This window comes from Pristiophorus japonicus, chromosome 7 (genome assembly GCF_044704955.1).
Source record: "Pristiophorus japonicus isolate sPriJap1 chromosome 7, sPriJap1.hap1, whole genome shotgun sequence".
Taxonomy (NCBI): domain Eukaryota; kingdom Metazoa; phylum Chordata; class Chondrichthyes; family Pristiophoridae; genus Pristiophorus; species Pristiophorus japonicus.
In genome coordinates this window covers 31,853,322-31,875,938 of record NC_091983.1, presented here as the reverse complement: position 1 = coordinate 31,875,938, position 22,617 = coordinate 31,853,322, and the positions used below count along the sequence as shown (strand labels likewise).

Sequence of the window (22,617 nt, the reverse complement as noted above, 5' to 3'; positions counted from 1 at the left end):
TTAACCTTTGAAAGTGTCTTTAGTGAAGCCAGTTTTTGAAATGGCATTGGTCCATTCCAGACATTTTTGAAAGAATTTTGACATTCCTTTTTGTATGGTATTGTGCTCGCAGACTCCGAGACTTTGCATACTCCACTAGCTTTCTTTAACAATGGACAAATCAGTAGTGGAGATGGTGGGTGACTCTGAGTACAGCATTACAGCTCAGGAGTGGATATTGGATGAATTGATTGAAATATATAAGGAACATCGCTTCCACTTGTAGATTCATATCGGTACTTGGGGAATACGGTGGTGGCAATTTTAGATTTGAAATAGTGGGACTCTTTATTTGTGCTGTATAAAATGTGACCAAACAATTCTCCTTTTATAGTTTGGAGCTCCTGGGAGTTGTCTGGAGGCTGGGCATGAGGCCACACATTATGGCCCCAAGTTTCCACATGATTTGCTCCTGATTTTTAGGAGCAACTGGTGGGGAACGGAGTATCTTAGAAATCGCAATTCTCCACATTTAAGTTTTCTGCAGTTCTAGTCAGTTAGAACAGTTTCACTTTTGAACAGAATTTTTTTTTCAAAAGGGGGCGTGTCCGGCCACTGACGCCTGATTTGAAAGTTTCCACAGCGAAAACGTACTCCAAACTAACTTAGAATGGAGCAAGTGAAGATTTTTGTAGGCCTGAAAAAATCTTGTCGACACATTAAAAAAATCAGGCGCAGGTTACAAATTAGGCGTCCGGAACGAGGTGGGGGGAGGGGGGCAAGGGAAGTCATTACAGTCCACAATAAATCCTTAGTTATACTTTTACAAATATTATACAAATAATTCCAACCTGAATAAAAATTTATAAGCAAAGAAAAGATTAAATAAACCATGTTCCTACCTGTGTGAAAGTGCTTCAGGCAGGGAGAAGGCTGCAGGAAGCCTCACAAGTTGAGGCAGCCGTTCCCGACGGCAGGCTGGGGGGGAGGGGAGGCCCCCCTGCCGTCGGTCGGGCCCGTCGGGAAACGGCTGCCTCAACTTCTGAGGCTTGCTGCAGCCTTCTCACTGCTGCAAGAAGCCTCAGTGCTGATCATGGAAGGGCAATGTGGTTTTATTTAAAAATGAGCAGCTACAAAGAACTACAAAAATGGCCGAGTGCCATTGTTTCCTTCACACTGTGCGTGCGATAACGCGCACGTGCAGGGTTGCCGGCACGAAAAAAACTAATTTAAATGGTATCCGCCCCCTCCTACTTACAAAATCGGCGCGAGTGGTAGGCTCCGCCCCCTGGGCGCCGCGCCAAGCTGACATCGAGCTGCAAAGCGCTCGAGAATAGCGCGGTTTTTTTTTCAGGCGCTGTTTTCGGCGCGAGAAACGGGCGCCCAGCTCGGAGGGGCGCCTGTTTTGCCGCATGTGGAAACTTGGGGCCTATATATCTATGTTTTGATGGCTACCATGTTGGAAAATGGAACTGAGCCTGTTCCTATGTTCTGTGGCAGAATCGGTAATCCAGTGCCTGAATCAGACTGGTTTGCTGTCCACCCAGATACTGTTTGGTTTGACCTGCCAGAATTCCTGAACAAGTCCGTGACCTGATGGGACCAGTAAAAGCTATACTCCCAGGCAGATTAGAACCCCACAACCATTGGAAATGCACAAGTACACCTTGAAGCTCCCTTACCTATTCACAGACATTTTGGAACATAAAGGTTCATGCCTATGGCCCCACCCCCACAAAGAAAGGAAGGGATGGTGGGATGAGGAGAGAGAACTTGCCCAATTGTTTGAAGGCATTATTCGAGCACAACTCCAAATACACAGCCATTTAATATGACTGTTGTCTTCAGGTCCTTCATTGAAACACCTGTGGACTCATCCTCTTGGCGTGGAAGCAAGTCATCCTCATTTCAAGGGACCGCCTATGATGTTGATGATGATGTCTCTAACTTCTGTGGAGGCCTTTCTTCAGATCTTGCATGGGCCACATCAAGTAGTTTTCATTTTAATATTTAATGTTTTGGGCAGTGGCAGTTATCAGATGTGCATTGCATTTTGAAAAAGTAGATATATATTATGAAACCAAGGACTCTAGCATTGGGAAATAGGTGTCTCCTGATTACTGGCTTTGCTTTCAGAGCCAGTAACCATGACGGTTAACCTGACGGTTTCTGTGTTTCTCAATCATAAAAAGTCAGAAGTATGACTCCCACAAACACTTCTAATTGATTATCTGCCACGCCATGTCATAGTATGCTACACAATTAATAGTGCTTGCAGTATACTGCTAATGTACATTAATATATTGCAGCTGGGCATGTTCCGAAGCCCTGTAAACAACCCTGAAACGAAAAGAGTTGTAAACAACCCTGACAATCAACAATAGGTTGTATTCTGATTGCCCAAGGGATATTGATGACTTTGCTAGGAATATTAGACGGGTTGTTTGCCCTTTTCTGCAAGATCTATAACTATTTTGTCTGGGGAGCTCTAGTCCCATGTATTTCCACTTTGGTGTTTTGTAAGGAGATTGCTGGTGTAGTTATCAGTTGCTGGCAATAAGTTAGTTTTCCTGTTCCCTCTTAATCTTGCCTCAGTCTTTGATTTTATTTGCATGAGGTGTCCTGCACAGTAGTTCAGTCCACATTCACGCAGTTGGAGAAATGGGCTGTCATACCATCATGGAAGATGCTGGCCTGCACTTAGAAAGAAACGGTGTGTGTGTGTGTGTATTTTTTTTATTATTGGATCACTTAGTTGGAGAACCAAGTACAGGACACGTTAATGTGAGGAATTCTCTCGTGTTGTGGTTTATGGGGGTGATTTGGGGAGACTGAAGAGAAGGCCAGGTTTATCTCATTGGTGAGTTGGTCAGTTTTACCGGATTCTCTCCTGCGGCCCTCTGGATCATTTGAGTTTTCCCCCAAATTGTGCCTTCCTCACCACATTTCTTCCCGTACTCTTCCAGGGCTTCAGGATTCCAATTTTCCATTTGATATCCCAGCACTTGCCTGCAAAATGTTGTTTGACACAGCAATATGCAATCCAGTATTTTGACTTGAATTGTATTTTTTTAAACTGAGCAAACTGTTAGTTGCACAGTTTAATTTCAATAACTTCTACTTGGATGCTGGCGAAGAGGAGGTGTGAAGTAAAACAACCATACGAGCCGCAATCCACTTAACTTGGAGCAAGCGTCCAGTTTAATGTTGGTTTAAACTTCAGATATTTAGTTAAGGATGAGATGAGCAAAGACTGATGATTCCTAGGCCACTAGAATATCAAGTGAAAAGGAGATATTTATATGCAAGAGAATGTGTGTATTGAAAACTGTAATGAAAATCATTTGATTTAAACCCTAATTGTTCTTTTAAATTGACTGTACTTCCAGTGTTTGGGTCGATAAGGAGATAAGAACTGTTTATACTTGGAAAATCCTTTTCAATATTTGAACAACATTATGAACTGGACAGATTTTGGATGTATTGTGTAACAGCTATAAACTTTTTTTTTAAAAAGAGTTTGCCAAGGAGTATTGGGAAGTTGCGGAAGCTGACAAATTTTAATGTGGACAGAAATAGACTGACCTCAATTCCTAAAGAGGTAAGGTTATGTGATTTATTTGTTTTGAATTGATGAAGCTGGTGTTTAGAAATTGTCTCAATTAGTGCTTCATGAATGTGCAGATGGTGCGTTTCTTTAAGTGCGTGCTTGCAGCAATCACTAGGATCACATTCATGACGCCTCTTAGACACCTGGTGAAGAGAGTGATCTCTCATATTGCTACACAATCTAGTATTATTTTGAAGAAGGCACCTGGCACAGGTCAAGTTCGCAGTCTTGAAAAGATTAATTTTCCAGAATGGGAACCACTCCAGTTTTCTGAAAATTGATCAAGTTCTCTAAGCTTTTCCTCAGTAACCTCTGATACCTATGTACATTGTGCGCTAGTACTTGGACTATTATTAAAGAGGAAGTAATTTAAATAATCTGTTGTTTAAAAATGTTTAACTTTTTGTTTTGAAATTATAACTAAATCATAAACTTTACTAGTTTATGATGTAAGCAAATCAATTTTTTATAAATTAGTCAGGATGCATACAATGTAGCGCTTCAAAGTGTTTGTGTTTCTTAGGCGTGATTCAAAAGAAAAAGCATTTCTAATGTACTATAAAATTTGGTGCACAAGTTCTGTGTGTGCATATGGCTTCACCTATTTTACTGTTGTCATATCAGTGCAAACAATGTCACTCCAGTGCTTAAGGCAGTTCCCTACAATTAGAAGACATGGAATATGTACTATTTCTATTTTCCTTGCCCCATTTTAAATCTACTGTCTTCCATCATTAAATGTTTTTAAGTCTTTCCTGCCATCCCATATCTAGCCACTTTAAAACTAAGTGTTCTGTACGCAAATATGACCCAAAGTATCCCGGCCAATGACTTCCCTTTTTTCCATGCTCTTCCAGTCCCCACCCTTCTTGGCCGTATCAAGGAATATCTTGCTATCTGAAACCGTTGTCAGTCAGAGTTGGAAACTTGATGCTTGGGGAACTGAGTGCAGTCTGCTGATGCACCAGTATGATGCATAAAACTTATTAGCTGTAATGTAATACTGTCGCATTTTAAAACTTGCATGTCAACGTAATTTTTAGGAAAGTATGCTGACACTTGGTTTATTTGTAGTGTACTTCAGATTAAGTGAGTTTAGTTTAATTAAGGAGGCTGGGAGGGGTTCTGTTAATTCCCATGCAGTTTGAAGTAAATGTCACATTTCTATTATTAAATATAGAAACAAATGCGCCTTTTATGTGAATTTAATATTTATTTAATTTGATATACTTTCTGGTACAAGTGAGCTTGATGAGCACTTCATTAGCAAAGCAAGTTATGCCAAAAATAATTTCAGTAACTTGATGGCATCCCATTGAGTCAACGATCATGTTAAAATTACAATGATCCCTGGTAAACTTTTTTCTTTCAAAATTACCATTTCTTTCTTTAAGCATGTTGAAAACTTGAAAATTCTGCCAATTTAGAATACAGTTAAGTTTTTGTAAAAGTTCAGCATAGTTTATAACTGCAGGAGGAAAACACGACCAGGTTAATTATTGTCAACAGTATCTTCTTCGAATTGCAAAGTTCTATGAGGATTTGAAAGCTTAATCCTTTAACATTTTTGCTTCCTGTGAATGTTCGCTGCTTGGGAAATGAGTGATATAGACATGTAAACCTGTGAGTATGCTTGAATATGAAGTCCATTTGCGATTGCACATGATCATGAAATGCTGTATTCTCGTTTGGGATCGTTGTTTGCTTGGCTTCATGTATTTCATATCCTGCTTGGATTGCTTGCAGCTTTGATATATTAACAAAATTGAATGTTTGACTGAAACAGCATGAGCATGCAAAAAAGTTTGTGTTTTTCGATGGTTCCGGGATGTTTCAGTGAATATTATGTGAATTTAAGGCATTGTTAACTTCAAGCGCCATTGCGCAATTGTTGTAATCGGGTTGCAGCGGGTGAATGCTGGAGATAACCCTTTCGTGGCAAGGCAGTGAGTGATAAACAATGTAGGGTTGTTTGTAAAATATTCTTGGAAAGTGACGATTTTATAGTGTAAAAATTATTTTCCTGTTCGCTGTCCTTGATAGGAGGCTTAGCTTCCTAAGAACATAAGAAATAGCAACAGGAGTAGGCCATATGGCCCCTTGAGCCTGCTTCGCCATGGCTGATCTGATCATGGACTCAGCTCCACTTCCCCGCCCATTCCCCATAACCCCTTATTGTTTAAGAAACTGTCTCTTTCTGTCTTAAATTTATCCAATGTCCCAGCTTCCACAGCTCTGAGGCAGCGAATTCCACAGATTTACAACCCTCTGAGAAGAAATTTCTCCTCATCTGTTTTAAATGGGCGATCCCTTATTCTAAGATTATGCCCTCTAGTTCTAGTCTCCCCCATCAGTGGAAACATCCTATCTGCATCCACCTTGTCAAGCCCCCTCATAATCTTATACGTTTCGATAAGATCACCTCTCATTCTTCTGAATTCCAATGAGTAGAGGTCCAACCTACTCAACCTTTCCTCATAAGTCAACCCTTCACCCCCGGAATCAACCTAGTGAACCTTCTCTGAACTGCCTCCAAAGCAAGTATATCCTTTCGCAAATATGGAAACCAAAACTGCACGCAGTATTCCAGGTGTGGCCTCACCAATACTTGTACAGCTGTAGCAATACTTCCCTGCTTTTATATTCCATCCCCTTTGCAATAAAGGCCAAGATACCATTTCTGATCACTTGCTGTATCTGCATACTATCCTTTTGTGTTTCATGCACAAGTACCCCAGGTCCTGTTGTACTGCAGCACTTTGCAATCTTTCTCCGTTTAAATAATAACTTGCTCTTTGATTTTTTTTCTGCCAAAATGCATGACCTCACACTTTCCAACATTATATCCATCTGCCAAATTTTTGCCCACTCACTTAACCTGTCTGTCCTTTTGCAGATTTTTTGTGTCCTCCTCACAGATTTCTTTTCCTCCCATCTTTGTATCGTCAGCAAACTTGGCTACCTTACACTCAGTCCTTTCAAGTCGTTAATATAGATTGTAAATAGTTGGGGTCCCAGCACTGATCCCTGTGGCACCCCACTAGTTACTGGTTGCCAACCAGAGAATGAACCATTAATCTCTGTTTTCTGTTGGTTAGCCAATCCTCTATCCATGCAAATATATTACCCCCAACCCCGTGAACTTTTATCTTGTGCAGTAACCTTTTATGTGGCACCTTGTCAAATGCCTGATGGTAAATGCTCTGTTTTTGACACAACCTTAGAGCAGATCCCAATGGTCATTACGGCAATGATAAGGAAAAATTAGTGGTGGTATTGGTAAGTGATCTTCCATGGTGAAAATCAAAATGGACAGACGTAGAAACGATAAAATATCCTTCTAGTTTGGAATGTTTTCAAGGCAGTTTTAAATTTAAAACACACAAACCTGCTTGTGCTTTTATAACCCACTCAGAGCATGTAATCTCTAAAATATATACAGCTATAATATACATTGGTTATCAAGTGAAACCATATTTTCTGTATTATTGGAAATGTTAACTTTTCACCTGTGCTCATCTCATTTTCTCCACCACATGGCTTTAAAAAAAAGATTTGATATCTATGAATGTGTGGGGTTGTTTATATACAGTAAAATAGCTGGTTGTGACTTTGAGGATTGATCTTGCCGTTTATGTAAGATAAACTGCCCAGGATGATTTAGACCACGGGCTCCAATCTGTTATCTGTGTATGATGCTGTGCATCTCGTGTGTCTGCAACGCGTTTCCCATGTTAATGATAGAAGATGAGCACTTTGTTTCGAGTCAGCTGTCAGGTTACATAGAGAAGGTAGTCACAGACTACTTTCTCTTCATGCTGGTTGTAGTGCAATCAACTCAAAGCAGCTTTAAACTTCGAAAAAGAACTCAGGCGGTTTTCTGAGACATCTTTATATTCCTAATGTTTAAAAAGAACTGACTTTCCAGTTAACATGAGAAATGTTACCAGCAATTGAAGGCCAGTGAACAGAGATTGGCATGTATTTAAATACGCCTGCACAGATCTCTGGTTTCCCTTGATTACAGAGCAGAGGCACTGTAACCCATCAATGGTGCCCATAAGCAGTGCTTTAATTGAACGGAGAGACTGGCACTTACTGTATTTGTGAACCATGCAAGGTTGAGTTAGATGACAGGCTCCAATCTGCCATTTGTGTATGATACCAGCTTTACCCTCGAGAGGTCCCAACATACAAGAGGACTTACTGCCTGTTCTAAATTGGAGTTTATTTTAGGACGAGATGAAGCAGATCAAAATCAGAGGAAAATTATCCGAGTTTTAAAAATGCAGTCCCATTCTCGCAGATGTTTCTCAACTTCTGAACAAAACAGAATTCATTTCAAGACCCATTTCCTTGTAATTATATTACAAAAATAGTCAAGTACGGATTTCCTTGTAGTTACAACAATTTTGAAGTGTAGTTCTTTCGTGGAACCCAGCTTGGCAATGGGGAAAATTGGGAAACGCTGCTTTTTGTTCAAGGATCTAAGAAGACATCCAAGTACATTTTTATGGTCAAGCCCACTAGAAGTTTTTCAGAAGCTTGTTCTTTCAAATGCAGTTTGTCAGTTAAATGAAACGTGATGAACTAGTAAAAGGTCTTCCTCATTTTAAATACCTGAAAAAAAGATGTCATTGGTTTTGCTGGAAGAATGCAGAAGCCAATCTTGGGTGACATTATTAATAGATGGGAAGGAAGACATGGTGTAACTTTCCAGATAATTACACCAGTGATACAAGACTCTTTTATAAACTGATTCATTTTAATGTTCACTGAGACTTCAGGACTAACAGGAGAAGCAAAAATGTGCAAAGTCTTTAGCTTTGTGGGAGGGTTGTGGTCGCTTAAACCTGACTGAATATGTTAAAAACACTGGTCTTTGAGTAGCCCAGCCATAGGAATCTTGTTAGTAGGTGAAAGGCAAGAAGGTGGTGCATGATTTCCCACAAAGATTAGTGGGAAAGCGGGTTGTGTAGAGGACACAGAGAGTCTGCAAAGAGATTTAGATAGGTTAAGCGAATGGGCTAAGGTTTGGCAGATGGAATACAATGTTGGAAAATGGGAGGTCATCCACCTTGGGGGGGAAACAGTAAAAGGGAATATTATTTGAATGGGGAGAAATTACAACATGCTGCAGTGCAGAGGGACCTGGGGGTCCTTGTGCATGAAACTCTATCCCAAAAAGTTAGTTTGCAGGTGCAGCAAGTAATCAGGAAGGCGAATGGAATGTTGGCCTTCATTGCGAGAGGGATGGAGTCCAAAAGCAGGGAGGTCCTGCTGCAACTGTACAGGGTATTGGTGAGGCCGCACCTGGAGTACTGCATGCAGTTTTGGTCGCCTTACTTAAGGAAGGATATACTAGCTTTGGAGGGGGTACAGAGACGATTCACTAGGCTGATTCCGGAGATGAGGGGGTTACCTTATGATGATAGATTAAGTAGACTGGGTCTTTACTCTGAGTTCAGAAGGATGAGGGGTGATCTTATAGAAACATTTAAAATAATGAAAGGGATAGATAAGATAGAGGCAGAGAGGTTGTTTCCACTGGTCGGGGAGACTAGAACTAGGGGGCACAGCCTCAAAATACAGGGGAGACAATTTAAAACCGAGTTGAGAAGGAATTTCTTCTCCCAGAGGGTTATGAATCTGTGGAATTCTCTGCCCAAGGAAGCAGTTGAGGCTAGCTCATTGAATGTATTCAAATCACAGATAGATAGATTTTTAATCAATAAGGGAATTAAGGGTTATGGGGAACGGGTGGGTAAGTGGAGCTGAGTCCATGGCCAGATCAGCCATGATCTTGTTGAATGGCGGAGCAGGCTCGAGGGGCTAGATGGCCTACTCCTGTTCCTAATTCTTCTGTTCTTATGATGTGCATGTTTCACTGCCAACTTTGAGAAATTGATCAAACGATCAGGAATGTTTTGGCATATTGTGGTTGTTCAAAGTCTGCTTCAAGACAAGATTACTGTCCAGTGTTGTCTGCAAAAGGCTGATTCCTCAGTGCCCCAAACCTCTCTAAAGGTTATTGGAGGTTACCTGAAACATTTTAGGCATAATCAGGTTGTCAGGTGACCTTTCGTTAGACCTTTCCTTAAGCAGTAGCAGTATTAGGAATCACGAGTGAAGTCGAGTGGATCGTTGTGGATAACCAACAAAGGCCCCGTTTCCATCATCGGCATGGAAATTGCTGAAGTCTGATGGCCAGAGTTGTGGGAGATAGTGGACCAGAAATTGTAGTCGGAGGCTTCCTGCGGGCGGATGTCTCTGACAGCAAAAATTTCTAAGAAGGTAGCTGGTTGTCTGAGGTTCGTCAACTTGCGGTCCTGGGCCTCTAAGCGAAGGCCAGCTTAGGGGCCCATGTATCTCCGGTGACTTGAGCAGTTCGTATCGATCTCTTAGGTTGGGCCGGCCCACATGATCAATCAGAGTAGCAGGATCCCCATTCAGGCTTATAGTGATTCCGTCTGTACGGAACTGCAATAAGTACGAATGGGAATGAACGCCCCTCACCCGCTGGGTTTAACCTCCGCCCCACCCCCGCTGGGCTGGAATCGCGACCCAGCGAGGGGTGGCATTTGAGCCCGGGGGTGGGGGGGGGGCGGTGGCGTGTGGAGGTCGAGCCCAGCGATGGGCGGCGTAGCATTTAATATCAGCAGAGTCGTGGCACAGCATATAACAGAGGCATCGTTGCCCAGGAGCGGCACAGCATACAACAGCAGCGGGGTCGGGGCCCAGCGAGGCACAACAGTGCTTGCTCTCCAGTCGTCTTGGCCAATTCTCGTCACTGGACCAAGACCTAGTTCTGTCACACCAGCTGGTGGCTGGTCTGCAACGGTCACCACACGCTAAAAAAATCCACGCACAGGCATCATCCACCCCTTTAAGATGAAACTCATTGTAACACCTGTGAGCCCATCTTTTTTGGTGTGAAGAGCGTCATCCTTGCCACGAGGGACCGCCTAGTAGAAGTAGAATGGGAATACCACAAAAACACTGAAAATAAACACAAAAAAAACATATTACATATTTAAAATTAATTAAAATGCAATTTAATTAAATAATTTTATCCTAAAATGTGTGTTTTGGGAATTTTTTTTAATGTGTTTTAACAGCTAAAAATAAACTCACCTTAATGGACAGGGTTTTTAATATATAAATAAGTGATAAAATTTTATTTTTCTATTTTTTTTAAAAAACGCTTGCATTGCGTTTACCAGAGTGAATTTGAAGGACATTCGCTAGGCAGGAGTTGGCCAACTCCTGGGTCATTCAGGGGTGATGTCAGGAAGCACTTCTTCACACATCATAATAGGCAGTCCCTCGGGGTCGAGGATGACTTCACACAAAGGGTAGTGGAAATCTGGAATCTCTTCTTCCAAAACGTTGTTGAGACTGGGTCAGTTGAAAATTCCAAAGCCGAGATCGATTGGTGTTTTAGTCGGCAAGCGTAGTAAGGGGAACGGAACCAAGTCGGGTAGATGGTGTTAAGATAAAGTAAAGATCAGCCCTGATCTAATTGAATGGCAGAACACGCTTAAGGAGCCTACTCCTGTTCCTATGTTCTTGCAGTATTATTCCAATTTTGAGGTGTGGGATTTCTGTATTGGAACTTCTGTGAGACAATGATATGAAGAATGAATGATCTGTTGCTTTGAGTATATTGTCTGCTCAGGTGCTGCCTCAACTTGAGAAATCAAACTGGGATAAAAGTAAATACTGGATTTACTAGCTGTGAGCGAGGGTGGCGGTTTGAAGCAAGAATGTGTGAGACAGCCACAATGTCAGCATTACTTACTCATTACTGAGTTGATGAGCTGTGAATGCATGCTTGAATGGATGTATAAAGGTAAATTCCCTCCTTTCTAGCTCCTCAGGTCTGGAATCACTCATGCACTTTCTCATCCACAGTCCAGGAAAACACTAAACATTTAACATGTTAAAACTGGTTTAGAGCATTTTAAGGGACACCAATGTTTGTTTCAAATTACCACTTCACTTGACCCCTATGTAAGTAGTGGAGAATAAAAGTTGATATCTTTGCATTCCAATTCTGGAGTCGTGAGCAGTCTCAGCAGAAGAGAGCATTAGGCCTGATGGTGTTTGATCAGGTCCAACCAGAGCTGGCAATGAATGGCTAAATCAACTGTGAGTCACATACGTTCATGTCTGTGCCCCTTGGGCCTAAGGGAGTGAAGATGTGGATTTAACGAACGGGAATGACCAGTGTGGGAGAGAGTAAGGGTTATACCTGGGACAAGGGCGTCAAAGGGGTGAGAGTGCTGAAGTGTCATGGAGAATGAAGGGCCAAAGCCTAGACAGTTGGGAGTCTGAAAGTGCCATGTTAACATGTAGGCCTGTTGAACCTTTTCTGCCATTCAATTCGATCAGGGCTGATTTTTATCTTAACTCTATCTACCCAACTTGGTTCCGTTCCCTTTATTACCCTTGCCGAACAAAACGCTAATCGATCTCTGCTTTGCAATTTTCAATTGACCGAGCCAGTGACTTGGGGAAGAGTTTGTTTTCCAGTAGTGGGCCCAGAAGGAAGTGGGGTTGGAAGGGGGAATGAGCGGTGAGGGATACAAGGATATGATCAGAGATGGCCTTGTCTGTGATTGAGACAGTAGGAGTAGAAAGGCCACATGAGATGGCCCAGTTGAGAGGGTGGCTGTGAATACAGATAGGAGAGTATCGAGGGAGAATTGGAAGGTAGTGAATCTGGAGGAGAGGGGGATGGCAAGCTGAGTCGAAATGGAGCCTGATATCCCTGAGGATAAAGAGTCGCTTCAGTTAAGGGCAAGATGTTGTCACCCATGATTAAGCCATGTTTTCATCAAAGCCATGATGTCAATGCAATCATCCACAGCAAGGTTGTGGATGACAAGGGTCTTGTTGGTGAGTGAATAGACAATCTGGAGGGAAATGTGGAGGCGGGTGACGATTGTTGACCTGGCGAAGTCCTAAAGGTCAGTGGTGATGGATGTAGGAAGTGGGGACAGGAAGGAAGTTGGAGAGATTCGTCTCCAGCAGGTGTGCAAGTCAGGAAGGTTGACTCGAAAGAAGGATGGGGCAGTTGGGGTTGCTAAGGAGGAAGTGGCAAGTGCCATGATGGTCCCTTCAGAGAAAGCTGATAGAGGAACAGAGGGTAGCTGTGGCATTAACTAAGAGGGATTGAAGCCTGCAATAGTGGCAGGAGAGTAGGAATGTAGAAGAATAGATAAAGTTTGGCATAGGGATTTGGGCGGTGGGTAAATACCTGACAGGGGAGAAATGAAAGGCATGATTAGGTGATAGGTTGGAGAGGAGACAGGAGAGGGCCCTGGGGCATTGAAGAGGAGAGAAAAAAATGCTATTTACCCGCCCCGTTCTTGTATCCTTTATCTGCTTTTCCTTTGCCCATCTATCACATCTAATCTGGAATGTTGTCATAATTTCTGCCTGAATCACTCACCCTAGAAGTGAATTCCACTGCATCACAACTCTAAAGTTTCCATTGTATATACTGATCATCTTTCCTTCAAATCATGTTACAACAACATAAATGTACAGTGATAAGTGACACAATCATTAATCATTAGTTGAGAGCATCAAGATCATGGATCAGACTGGCTGGTACCTGTCAGAACAGTCACTGGCAATTTAAATACAAATCATAAACACAATCGGGCCGAGACTGGAAACAAAATAAAACTGACGCCGTGCACTTCAAAATATATTTAAGTGAAGGACATTTTAATTCAAAAGCAAAATGCAATCTGCTTGAATTGGCAGATGCTGCTGGAACTGAAGGGAGTGGGACTGTCAAATCTGAATGATCTACAGAAAGTGAAAGAAAATCTGTAGACAGGCAGGTAGAGCAGTGATACATGAAATCCAACAAGGTTAAGTGTGAGGTATTACACTTGGGAAGAAAACAATGGGCAACATAAGTATTCTATGGCATTAAAGGTATAGAAATGGTCAATTGAGATGCTTCAAGTGATACTGTCATGGTGGGATATAGGCACAAATTCAAACTGGCAGAAGGGAAATTTACAACGAAATATCTGGAAATTCTCCACACAAACCATGATCCACACATGGAATGGATTTATGGTTAAAATCCTTTAATAATTTAAGAAACATTTGGAAGCTCTGATGGGGGGAAAGGACTGGATGAGTAAGAATGAGCCAAAACATTTTTGTTTTTCCATATTTATCCTTTGATATCAGGCATGCTTATAAGGCAGTAATCCTAGCAAGGATTTTGGTTGGCTTTCCAGCTTGTGTACTGTCCTCTCATCCCATGATGGTATTGAACTCCCCAATAAAAAGGTACAATTTTAAAAGGGGTGCAGGAACAGAGAGACCTGGGGGTTTACATACACAAACCTTTGAAGGTGGCAAGACAATTGTTGAAGTATGCAGGATTCTTGGCTTCATAAATAGAGGCATAAGTATAAAAGCAAGGAAGTTATGATGAACCTTTATACATCACTGGTTAGGCCTCAGCTGGCGTATTGTCTAATTCTGAGCACGCACTTTAGGAAAGATGTGACGGTCATGGAGAGGGTGCAGGGGAGATTTACCAGAATGATACCAGGGATGAGGGACTTCAGTGATGTGGATGTGGAGAGACTAGAGAAACTGGGATTGTTCTTGCCGTGACTCAGTCGTAGAATTCTCGCCTTTGAATCAAAGGTTCAAGTTCCACTGCAGAGACTTGAGCACAACATCTACGGTGTCACTCCAGTGCAGTACTGAGGTTGTGCTGCACTGCCAGAAATGCCATCTTTTGGATGAGAGGTTAAATCGAGGCCCTGTCTGACTTTTCAGATGGGCGGAAAAGATCCCATGGCACTATTCGAAGAGCAGAAGGGGAGTTCTCCCTGGTGTTCTGGCCAATGTTGGTTGCCACGTTTCTTGCATTATAACAGTGACTACACTTCAAAAATGTACTTTATTGGCTGTGAAGCACTTTGAAGGTCACGAAAGGCACTATATAAGTGCAAACCTTTTTCTTTCATAGCAGTGAAGGTTATGGGGAGATTTAATATTGTTCAGAATTATGAAATTTTGATACAGTCGGTTGGGAGAAGCATCTACTGGCAGAAGAGTCAATAATCAGAGGACACAGATTTAAGATAATCGGCAAAAAATTCAGGATGGGAAATGAGAAATATTTTAAAGCGGTGAATTATGATCTGGAATGCACAACCTGAAAGGTGATGGAAGCAGATTCAATAGTAACTTTCAAAAGAGTTCGATATCTACTTTCAAAGGAGACATTTTCAGGGCTGTGGGAAAGAGCAGGTGAGTGGAATTAATTGGGGAGTTCTTTCAAAGAGCCAGCATAGACATGATGAGCCGCATAGACATGATGAGCCAAATAGCCACCTCCTGTGCTGTACGATTCTATATTCTTTTGTTTATTTTGGAGTATATTACAGTGGAGGGGTGTGGTATTTGGTTATTGGGTGAGCAGCACGGCATGGCTGAAATTAGCCTGTGTACTCCACGTTGATGCCTGATAAAATGGTACTGAAGAGCTATCTATTGTGACACACTTTAATCAATATCATATTCGTTAACTCTTATTCAACAGATTATTGCTTGGCAATAAATAGGTGTAAGGTTACGAGGCTGCTGTCCTACCTGAGTTTGAATGATTCAGTGAAATTACGCCCTTGTAATCACTTCCTGTTGTCAATTATTTTATAGGTGCTTAGGAGTAGGCTGTTCAGCCCTTCGAGCCTGTTTTGCTGTTTAATCAGATCATGGTTGATCTGTATCTTGACTCCATTACCAGCCTTAGATCCATATATCTTGATGCCCTTATCTAACAAAAATCTATCCATCTCGGTCTTTAAAATTTCAGTTGCCCCACCTCATCCACGGTGTTTTGGGGAGAGGGTTCCTGATTTCCACTACACTTGTGTGGAAAAAATTCATCCCGATTTTACTCCTGAATGGCATAGCTCTAATTTTAAGATTGTGTCACCTTGTTTTGGATTCCCCCACCAGAGGAATTGGTTGCTTTGTATCTACCATAGCAAATCATTTTGTCATTTTAAACACTTCGATTAGTTCTCCCCTCCACCTTTTGCACTCCAGGAACACAAGCCAGCTTTATGCATCCTGCCCACATAATTTAATCCTTTTCGTCTCGCTATCATGCCAGTGAATCTATACTATTCCAAGGCCAATACATCTTTCCTGAGGTGTGGTGCCCAGAACTGAAGGCAGTACTCCAGCAGCTCTGTACAACTGAAGCATAACTTCCTCCTCTTTGTATTCGCCCCCTCGAGATAAAAGACAATATTCTGTTTAATTATTTTTTTGTACCTGTCCACTAGCTTTTAGTGGTCTATGTACGTGGACACCTAAATCTCTGCCCCTCTACAGTTCCTAGTATTTCACCATTTAGAGAACACTCTGATTTATCTCTCTTTGATCCAAAATGGATGACCTCACACTTCCCTACATTGAACTCCATTTGCCACAGTGTTGCCCACTCACTTAATCTGTCTATGTCCCTTTGTAACTTCCTGCTCCCCTTCCTGGTCCCATCTGCACAAATTACTGTGTCTCCCAACTTAATTTCATGTGCATGTTTACATATACAACTCTTTATTCCTTCATCCAAGTCATTGATATATATGGAGAAAAACTGAGGCCTCAGTACGGATTCCTAGGGAATTCCAATTGTCACATCCTGCCTATCGGAGCAACTTCCCTTTATCCCTACACTCCATCTCCTACCTCCCAACTAATGTTGCAAGGTTATCTCCAATTGCATGTGCTTTCATTCTTGCTAATAATCTCTGCAGAATGCCTGATCGAATGCCTTCAGGAATTCCATGTAGACAACATCCATAGACATTCCCTTATCCACCTTGTTACTTTCTTTAACTATTATTGTACCCAGAGTATTTGCATTTTCTTTATCTCTTTTGTGTTCTGACCTTTGCTCTCATCCTTTTTTCTTATCTGTAGGTTACTACAATTTCTACCCTCCCCCGCCCTCCTTTATTGGGTTGAAGTCATTACTCAGGTGCTCTTTTATCCTTTCTGTTGGGAGTTTGGTTGCAGCATGTTCCAGTGATACAGCTCCTTCCTGTCCCAGTACATGCGTCAGAATCCCATGAAATGAAACACCTCCTCCGCACACCACTCTTTCAGCCATTCATTTACTTTCCTGCTCTGTTTATTCCTTTGCCAGTTTGCATGTGGATCTGGAGATTACCTCTCTTGGTCCTGCTTTTTAATTTAGCTCCTAGCTCCTGGTACTCTCTTAGTAGGGCCTCCTCCCTCTCTTGCTAGGTTATTGGTTCTGACGTAGACCACACAACTGGTTCTCTCTTTCTCTCCCCCCTTTCCCACTACATATGTTTTTAATATTATAGATAGATTTTCTGCTTCTGCAGCTGGCCAGACTGCAATTTTCTTCTCCATTAAAATAAATAGGCTGGCAAACAGAAGCAGATAATTCTGGCTCGTCTGTCCACTGATTGTACTGTATTGGTTTCCATTGTTCTTTCATACCTAATCAGTATTGTGTACCTATTCTGCAAATATAAATTGGTTTTAATCGATTGTATGACTTGAATAGTGATGGTTGCTTGGTTAAAATTTCAGTTGTAGTTAATTAAATATAAATAGGTACATTTTTCAAGATATGGAAGCCTTATAATCCACATTTTGAATCGCTAATTGTACACTAATTTAAATTGACTACATTTGAGTTTGCATTACTCTTGTAAATGGAAGCTGAGACTGTTTAACTACTCTATTAAAATGATGTGTGTGTGTGCGTGATGTATTTTATTGTCAGCTTATTTTATGTAAATGTAATTACACACCGTTTGATTTAGTGATCAATGCTTTAGGAATATAAAGTAGAAACAATTGTTTCTTACTAATTTTGATCTGTATTGTATTTGGGCAAAAGTACAGGTGTACTGACAACATTTTTCTGCATGATATGGAATCTGTGCTATTGGGTCTTTCTATTAACTTACTGAAAGTTTAATGATCAGTTTTCTGAAGTGTACCTTTTCCGTTAAATTCTTGCTTTCCATTCAAGAAAACGGTTCTATTATTTCAAGGCATTTAGTTACTTGAGGAATTTTCTTATACACACTCGGTTCGTAATGTATTGAGTTTACCCTGGTTAAGAGCCTGACATAAAGTCATGTGGAGTTTTACTTCGATGCATGTCAGAAGTAATTTCCTGCTCATGCACCTGCCCCTTGCCTAGTCCTGTACTCCTGGTCTCTTACAGTCCAGTTCGCCAATAGGGGAAAACAGAGGCCTGCCAATTCCTATACTGTTGGAAGTATCAAACATAGAGAGTAATAGCACTGAGTGGTCCAACTTCTAGTTTTTGCTGACTCCGAGATTAATCATTCAGTAATCATTATTTACTTGTTTCAGCTGTGGTGTTGTTTTTTTTCCTTTCATGCTACTCTCTAACTGGGAGGTTGGTAAGGTGACTTGTTTCCCAGACTTTTGCCAACACTGGTCCGTTAACAGCTGCTCGGTAGTGCATGAGGACAGCATGGGTTGACTCACTTTTTTTTTTCTCTCTCTCTCTCTCTCTCTCTCTCTCTCTCTCTCTCCCTTCTCCTCCTCCCGCACCCTGCACCACACTAATGTGCTGTAGTGATTTGCATTCACAATTTCCCAATGGTGGATCACCAATTTGGATTGCGTTGTCGGTGGAAATGCCAAATTGGATGTGGCTCTTTCCCATAGGTGTTGTGAAGTGGGTGGGGGTGGGGGGGGGGGGAGTGGTTAAGTAGCACACAGACCACCTAAACCTCTACCAACATGCTCTTTGCGGCCTGATCAATGTAGATGCTGTCGGAGGGGTATGGGTGTTCATCGCAGGGGATGGATGAGCAGAGGATCAAGGAGAAGAGAAAACCAGAAATGACGGTTTTATTTTTCTTAATCTAAAAAAATCTTGAAATCCAGATGGTGATTATTGTAAAGATTAAATCATTTTGATTGTCACACCAACTACAGTCATTTCAGAATGCTGATACATTTTCCTGAGACTGTCCAACTTATCTGTCTTTTATATTCAATATTTGTAAAGGTATTTGACACCAGATTCAGACATATTATGATGTCCAATCGTTTCCCAACTTCTTTCATTTTATAGGATTTTTGATTCAAGCACAAGTCTTTCACCGGTCATCTCATTTTATGTTTAATATTGGCAGCGCAACTCGCACAAATTCTGTATTCGTATGTAATAGCCGTTTTAACTGCTTTTGTTGGATTTACAAAAGCAAAATACTGCGGATGCTGAAATCTGAAATAAAAGCAGAGAATGCTGGAAATCTCAGCGGGTCAGTCAGCAACCGTGGAGAGAAAGAGTTGTGACGAAGGGTCATCGACCTGAAACGTTAACTCAGTTTCTCTCTCCACAGATGCTGCCTGACCCGCTGATATTAAATTGGATTTAGTTGCACTGTAGATGATTACACTGCCTTAAAACTAGCCATTCTTGCTTCTTGTAAGTAGACTATAAAAACATTGATTCAAGTGACAAATGTATTGCAGTGTATTTGAGCAGCTTCCTGCTGTCTGCAGCTTCTGTAGTCGAAGCAGTTGTTGAGTTCTTTGTATAGCTCTGTCTGATACCATACAGTTTATAATGCCCCTACAGTAAGAGTTGATTTTATTATAAATTGCATTTTGTTATCATTTATTTTATAGAGCTTATTCCACATGATGTAATTCCTTAAAAGTACTCTCACTACATCTAAACAGTTATTATTTGCGTTGAGGATTTTTTTCTAAATTCATTCTCGGGACATGAGTGAAGCTGGCAAGTCCATGTATACGGCATCCCCAAGTTGTCCTGAGATAGCGCTGGTGGACCTCCTTTGTTAGGCCACTAGAGAGGGCATGAAGGTTCAACCACAAAGTGTGAACTAGAATGACATGTAGGCCGGACTGAGTGGAGGTGAAAGGGACCTTTCCCTGAAGGGCAGGACTGAAGTCTTTGGGTTTTTACAGCTTTCATGGTCAGTTTTCCAGTGATGGCCCATGAATTACCAAATTGTATTCAGTGCAGTTTCACAGATTGCCATAGATTTTAACTCTCCTACCTCTGGGTTGTTAGTCCAGTACCATAACCGCTATGGTTAAGGTACTAGACTTGTAATCCAGGCCTGGACGAATGATTTGGAGACATGAGTTCAGAATCTCATCACGACAGCTGTGGAATTTAAATTCAGTTATTGAAATAAATCTGGTATTATAAAGCTAGTATCAGTAATGCTGATCATGAAACCACCGGATTGTCATTAAAAACACATCTGGTTCACTCATATCCTTTAGGGAAGGAAATCTGCCGTCCTTACTGGGTCTGGCCTATATGTGTCTCCAGACCCACAGCATTGTGGTTGACTCTTAACTGTTCTCTGAAATGGCCTAGCAAGCCACTTATTTGTAACAAACCTCGACGAAAAACAACAATAAGAAAACCAGAGGGACCATACGGCATCGACCTAGGCACTAGATTCGGACACAGCAATAGAAAACCCAGCCCAGTTGACCCTGCAAAGTCCTCCTCACTAATATTTGGATACGAGGGCCATAATTGGGAGAGTTGTCCCACAGACTAGTCAAGCAACAGCCTGACAGTCATACTCACAGAATCATACCTTTTAGCCAATATCCCAGACTCCTCCATCACCAACCCCCCCCCCCCCCCCCACTCCTCCCCCCACCGAGTATGTCCTGTCCTGTTCCACCAGCAGGACAGACCCACCAAGGGTGGTGGCACAGTGATGTACAGTCGGGAGGGAGTGGCCCTGGGAGTCTTCAACATTGACTCCGGACCCCAGAAAGTCTCTTGGCATCAGGTCAAGCATGGGCAAGGAAATCTCCTGCTGATTACCACATACCGCCCTCCCTCAGCTCATGAATCAGTACTCCTCCATGCTGAACACCACTTGGAAGAAGCACTGAGGCAAGAGCACAAAATGTACTCATAATGGGAGACTTCATCGTCCATCACCAAGAGTGGCTCGGTAGCACCAGTACTGGCAGAGCTGGCCGAGTCCTGAAGGACAGAACTGCTAGACTGGGACGGCGACAGGTGGTGAGAGAACCAACATGAGGGAAAAACCTATTTGACCTTGTCCTTACAAATCTCCTGTTGTAGATGCATCTGTCCATGGCAGGATTGGTAGGAGTGTCTACCGCACAGACCCTGTGGAGATAAAATTCTGTCTTCACACAGAGGACACCTTCCATCATGTTGCATAGCACTACCACTGTGCTAAATTGGACAGATTCAGAACACATCTTGCAGCTCAAAACTGGACATCCATGAGGCGCTGTGGGCCATCAGCAGCAGCAGAATTGTATTCCACCACAATCTGTAACCTCGTGGCCTGGCACATCGCTCACTTTGCCATTACCGTCAAGCCAAGCAACCAACCCTGGTTCAATGAGGTGTGTAGAAGAGCATGCCAGGAGCAGCACCAGACATACCTAAAAATGAGATGCCAACCTGGGGAAGCTGCATGCTAGCAGCAGAAGCAGTATGCTATAGAGAGAGCTAAGCAATCCCACAACCAACGGATCAGATCAAAGCTCTACAGTCCTGCCACATCCGGTTGTGAATGGTGATGGACAATTGAAACAACGAACGAGAGGAGGAGGCTCCATGAACATCCCCATCCTCAGTGATGGCGGAGCCCAGCGCACGAGTGGAAAAAGTCAAGGCTGAAACGTATACAACCATCTTCAGCCAGAAGTGTCGCGTGGATGATCCATATCGGCCTCCTCCTGAGGTCTCCACCATCACAGAAGCCAGTCTTCAGCCAATTCCATTCACTCCACGTGATAGCAAGAAATGGCTGAGCACACTGGATACAGCAAAGGCTATGGGCCCGACAACATCCCAGCTGTTGTGCTGAAGAACTTGTGTTCCAGAACTAGCTGTTCCAGTACAGCTACAACACTGGCATCTACCCGACAATGTAGAATATAGCCCAGGTATGTCCTGTCCACAAAAAGCAGGACAAATCCAATTCGGCCAATTACCACCCCATCAGTCTACTCTCAATCATCAGCAAAGTGATGAAATGGTGTCGTTAACAGTGCTATTGAGCAGCACTTACTCACCAGTGCCCCTCTCACCAATGTTCAGTTTCGGTTCCCCCAGGACCAATCAGCTCCAGACCTCATTACAGCCTTAGTCCAAACAAGGACAAAAGAGCTGAATTCCAGAGGTGAGGTGAGAGTGACTGCCCTTCAGGCAGCATTTGACCGAGTGTGGCATCAAGGAGCCCGAGTAAAATTGAAGTCAATGGGAATCAGGAGGAAAACTCTCCACTGGCTGGAGTCATACCGAGCACAAAGGAAGATGGTTGTTGTGGTTGGAGGCAAATCATCACAGTCCCAGGACATCGCTGCAGGAGTTCCTCAGGGCAGTGTCCTCGAAAGAAAAAGACTTGGATTTATATCGCGCCTTTCATAACCACTGGACATCTGAGTGCTTTTTAGCCAATGAAGTACTTTTGGAGTGTAGTCACTGTTTTAATGTAAGTAACGCAGCAGCCAATTTGCACATAAACAAGCTCCCACAAACAGCAATGTGATAATCTGAATCTGTTTTTTTTGTTAATTGAGGGACAAATATTGGCCAGGATACCTAGAATAACTCCCCTGCTCTTCGAAATAGTGCCATGGGATCTTTTCCATCCACTTGAGAGAGCAGACAGGGCCTCGGTTTAACATCTCATCCAAAAGACGACAATTCGACAGTGCAGCACTCCCTCAGCACTGCACTGAAGTGTCAGCCGAGATTTTTTTGTGCTCAAGTCCCTGGAGTGGGACTTGAACCCACAACCTTCTGACTCAGAGGTGAGAGTGCTACCCACTGAGCCACAGCTGACACTGTCAGCTCTCACCTCCCTGTCTGGAGCTGCTACTCGGCCCAACTATCTTCAGCTGCTTCATCAATGACCTTCCTTCCATCGTAAGGTCAGAAGTGAGGATGTTCGCTGATGATT

General features: G+C 42.4%; 1 protein-coding gene across 1 annotated transcript in view; it reads left to right on the top strand.

The window, feature by feature from the left end:
• lrrc1 (leucine rich repeat containing 1) overlaps nt 1-22,617 on the top strand; it is a 390,137-nt gene that overhangs the window by 54,446 nt on the left and 313,074 nt on the right. The window contains exon 8 of the mRNA XM_070884885.1: nt 3,497-3,580. Coding sequence (XP_070740986.1) covers nt 3,497-3,580 — 84 coding nt within the window. The remainder of the gene's footprint in view (nt 1-3,496; nt 3,581-22,617) is intronic.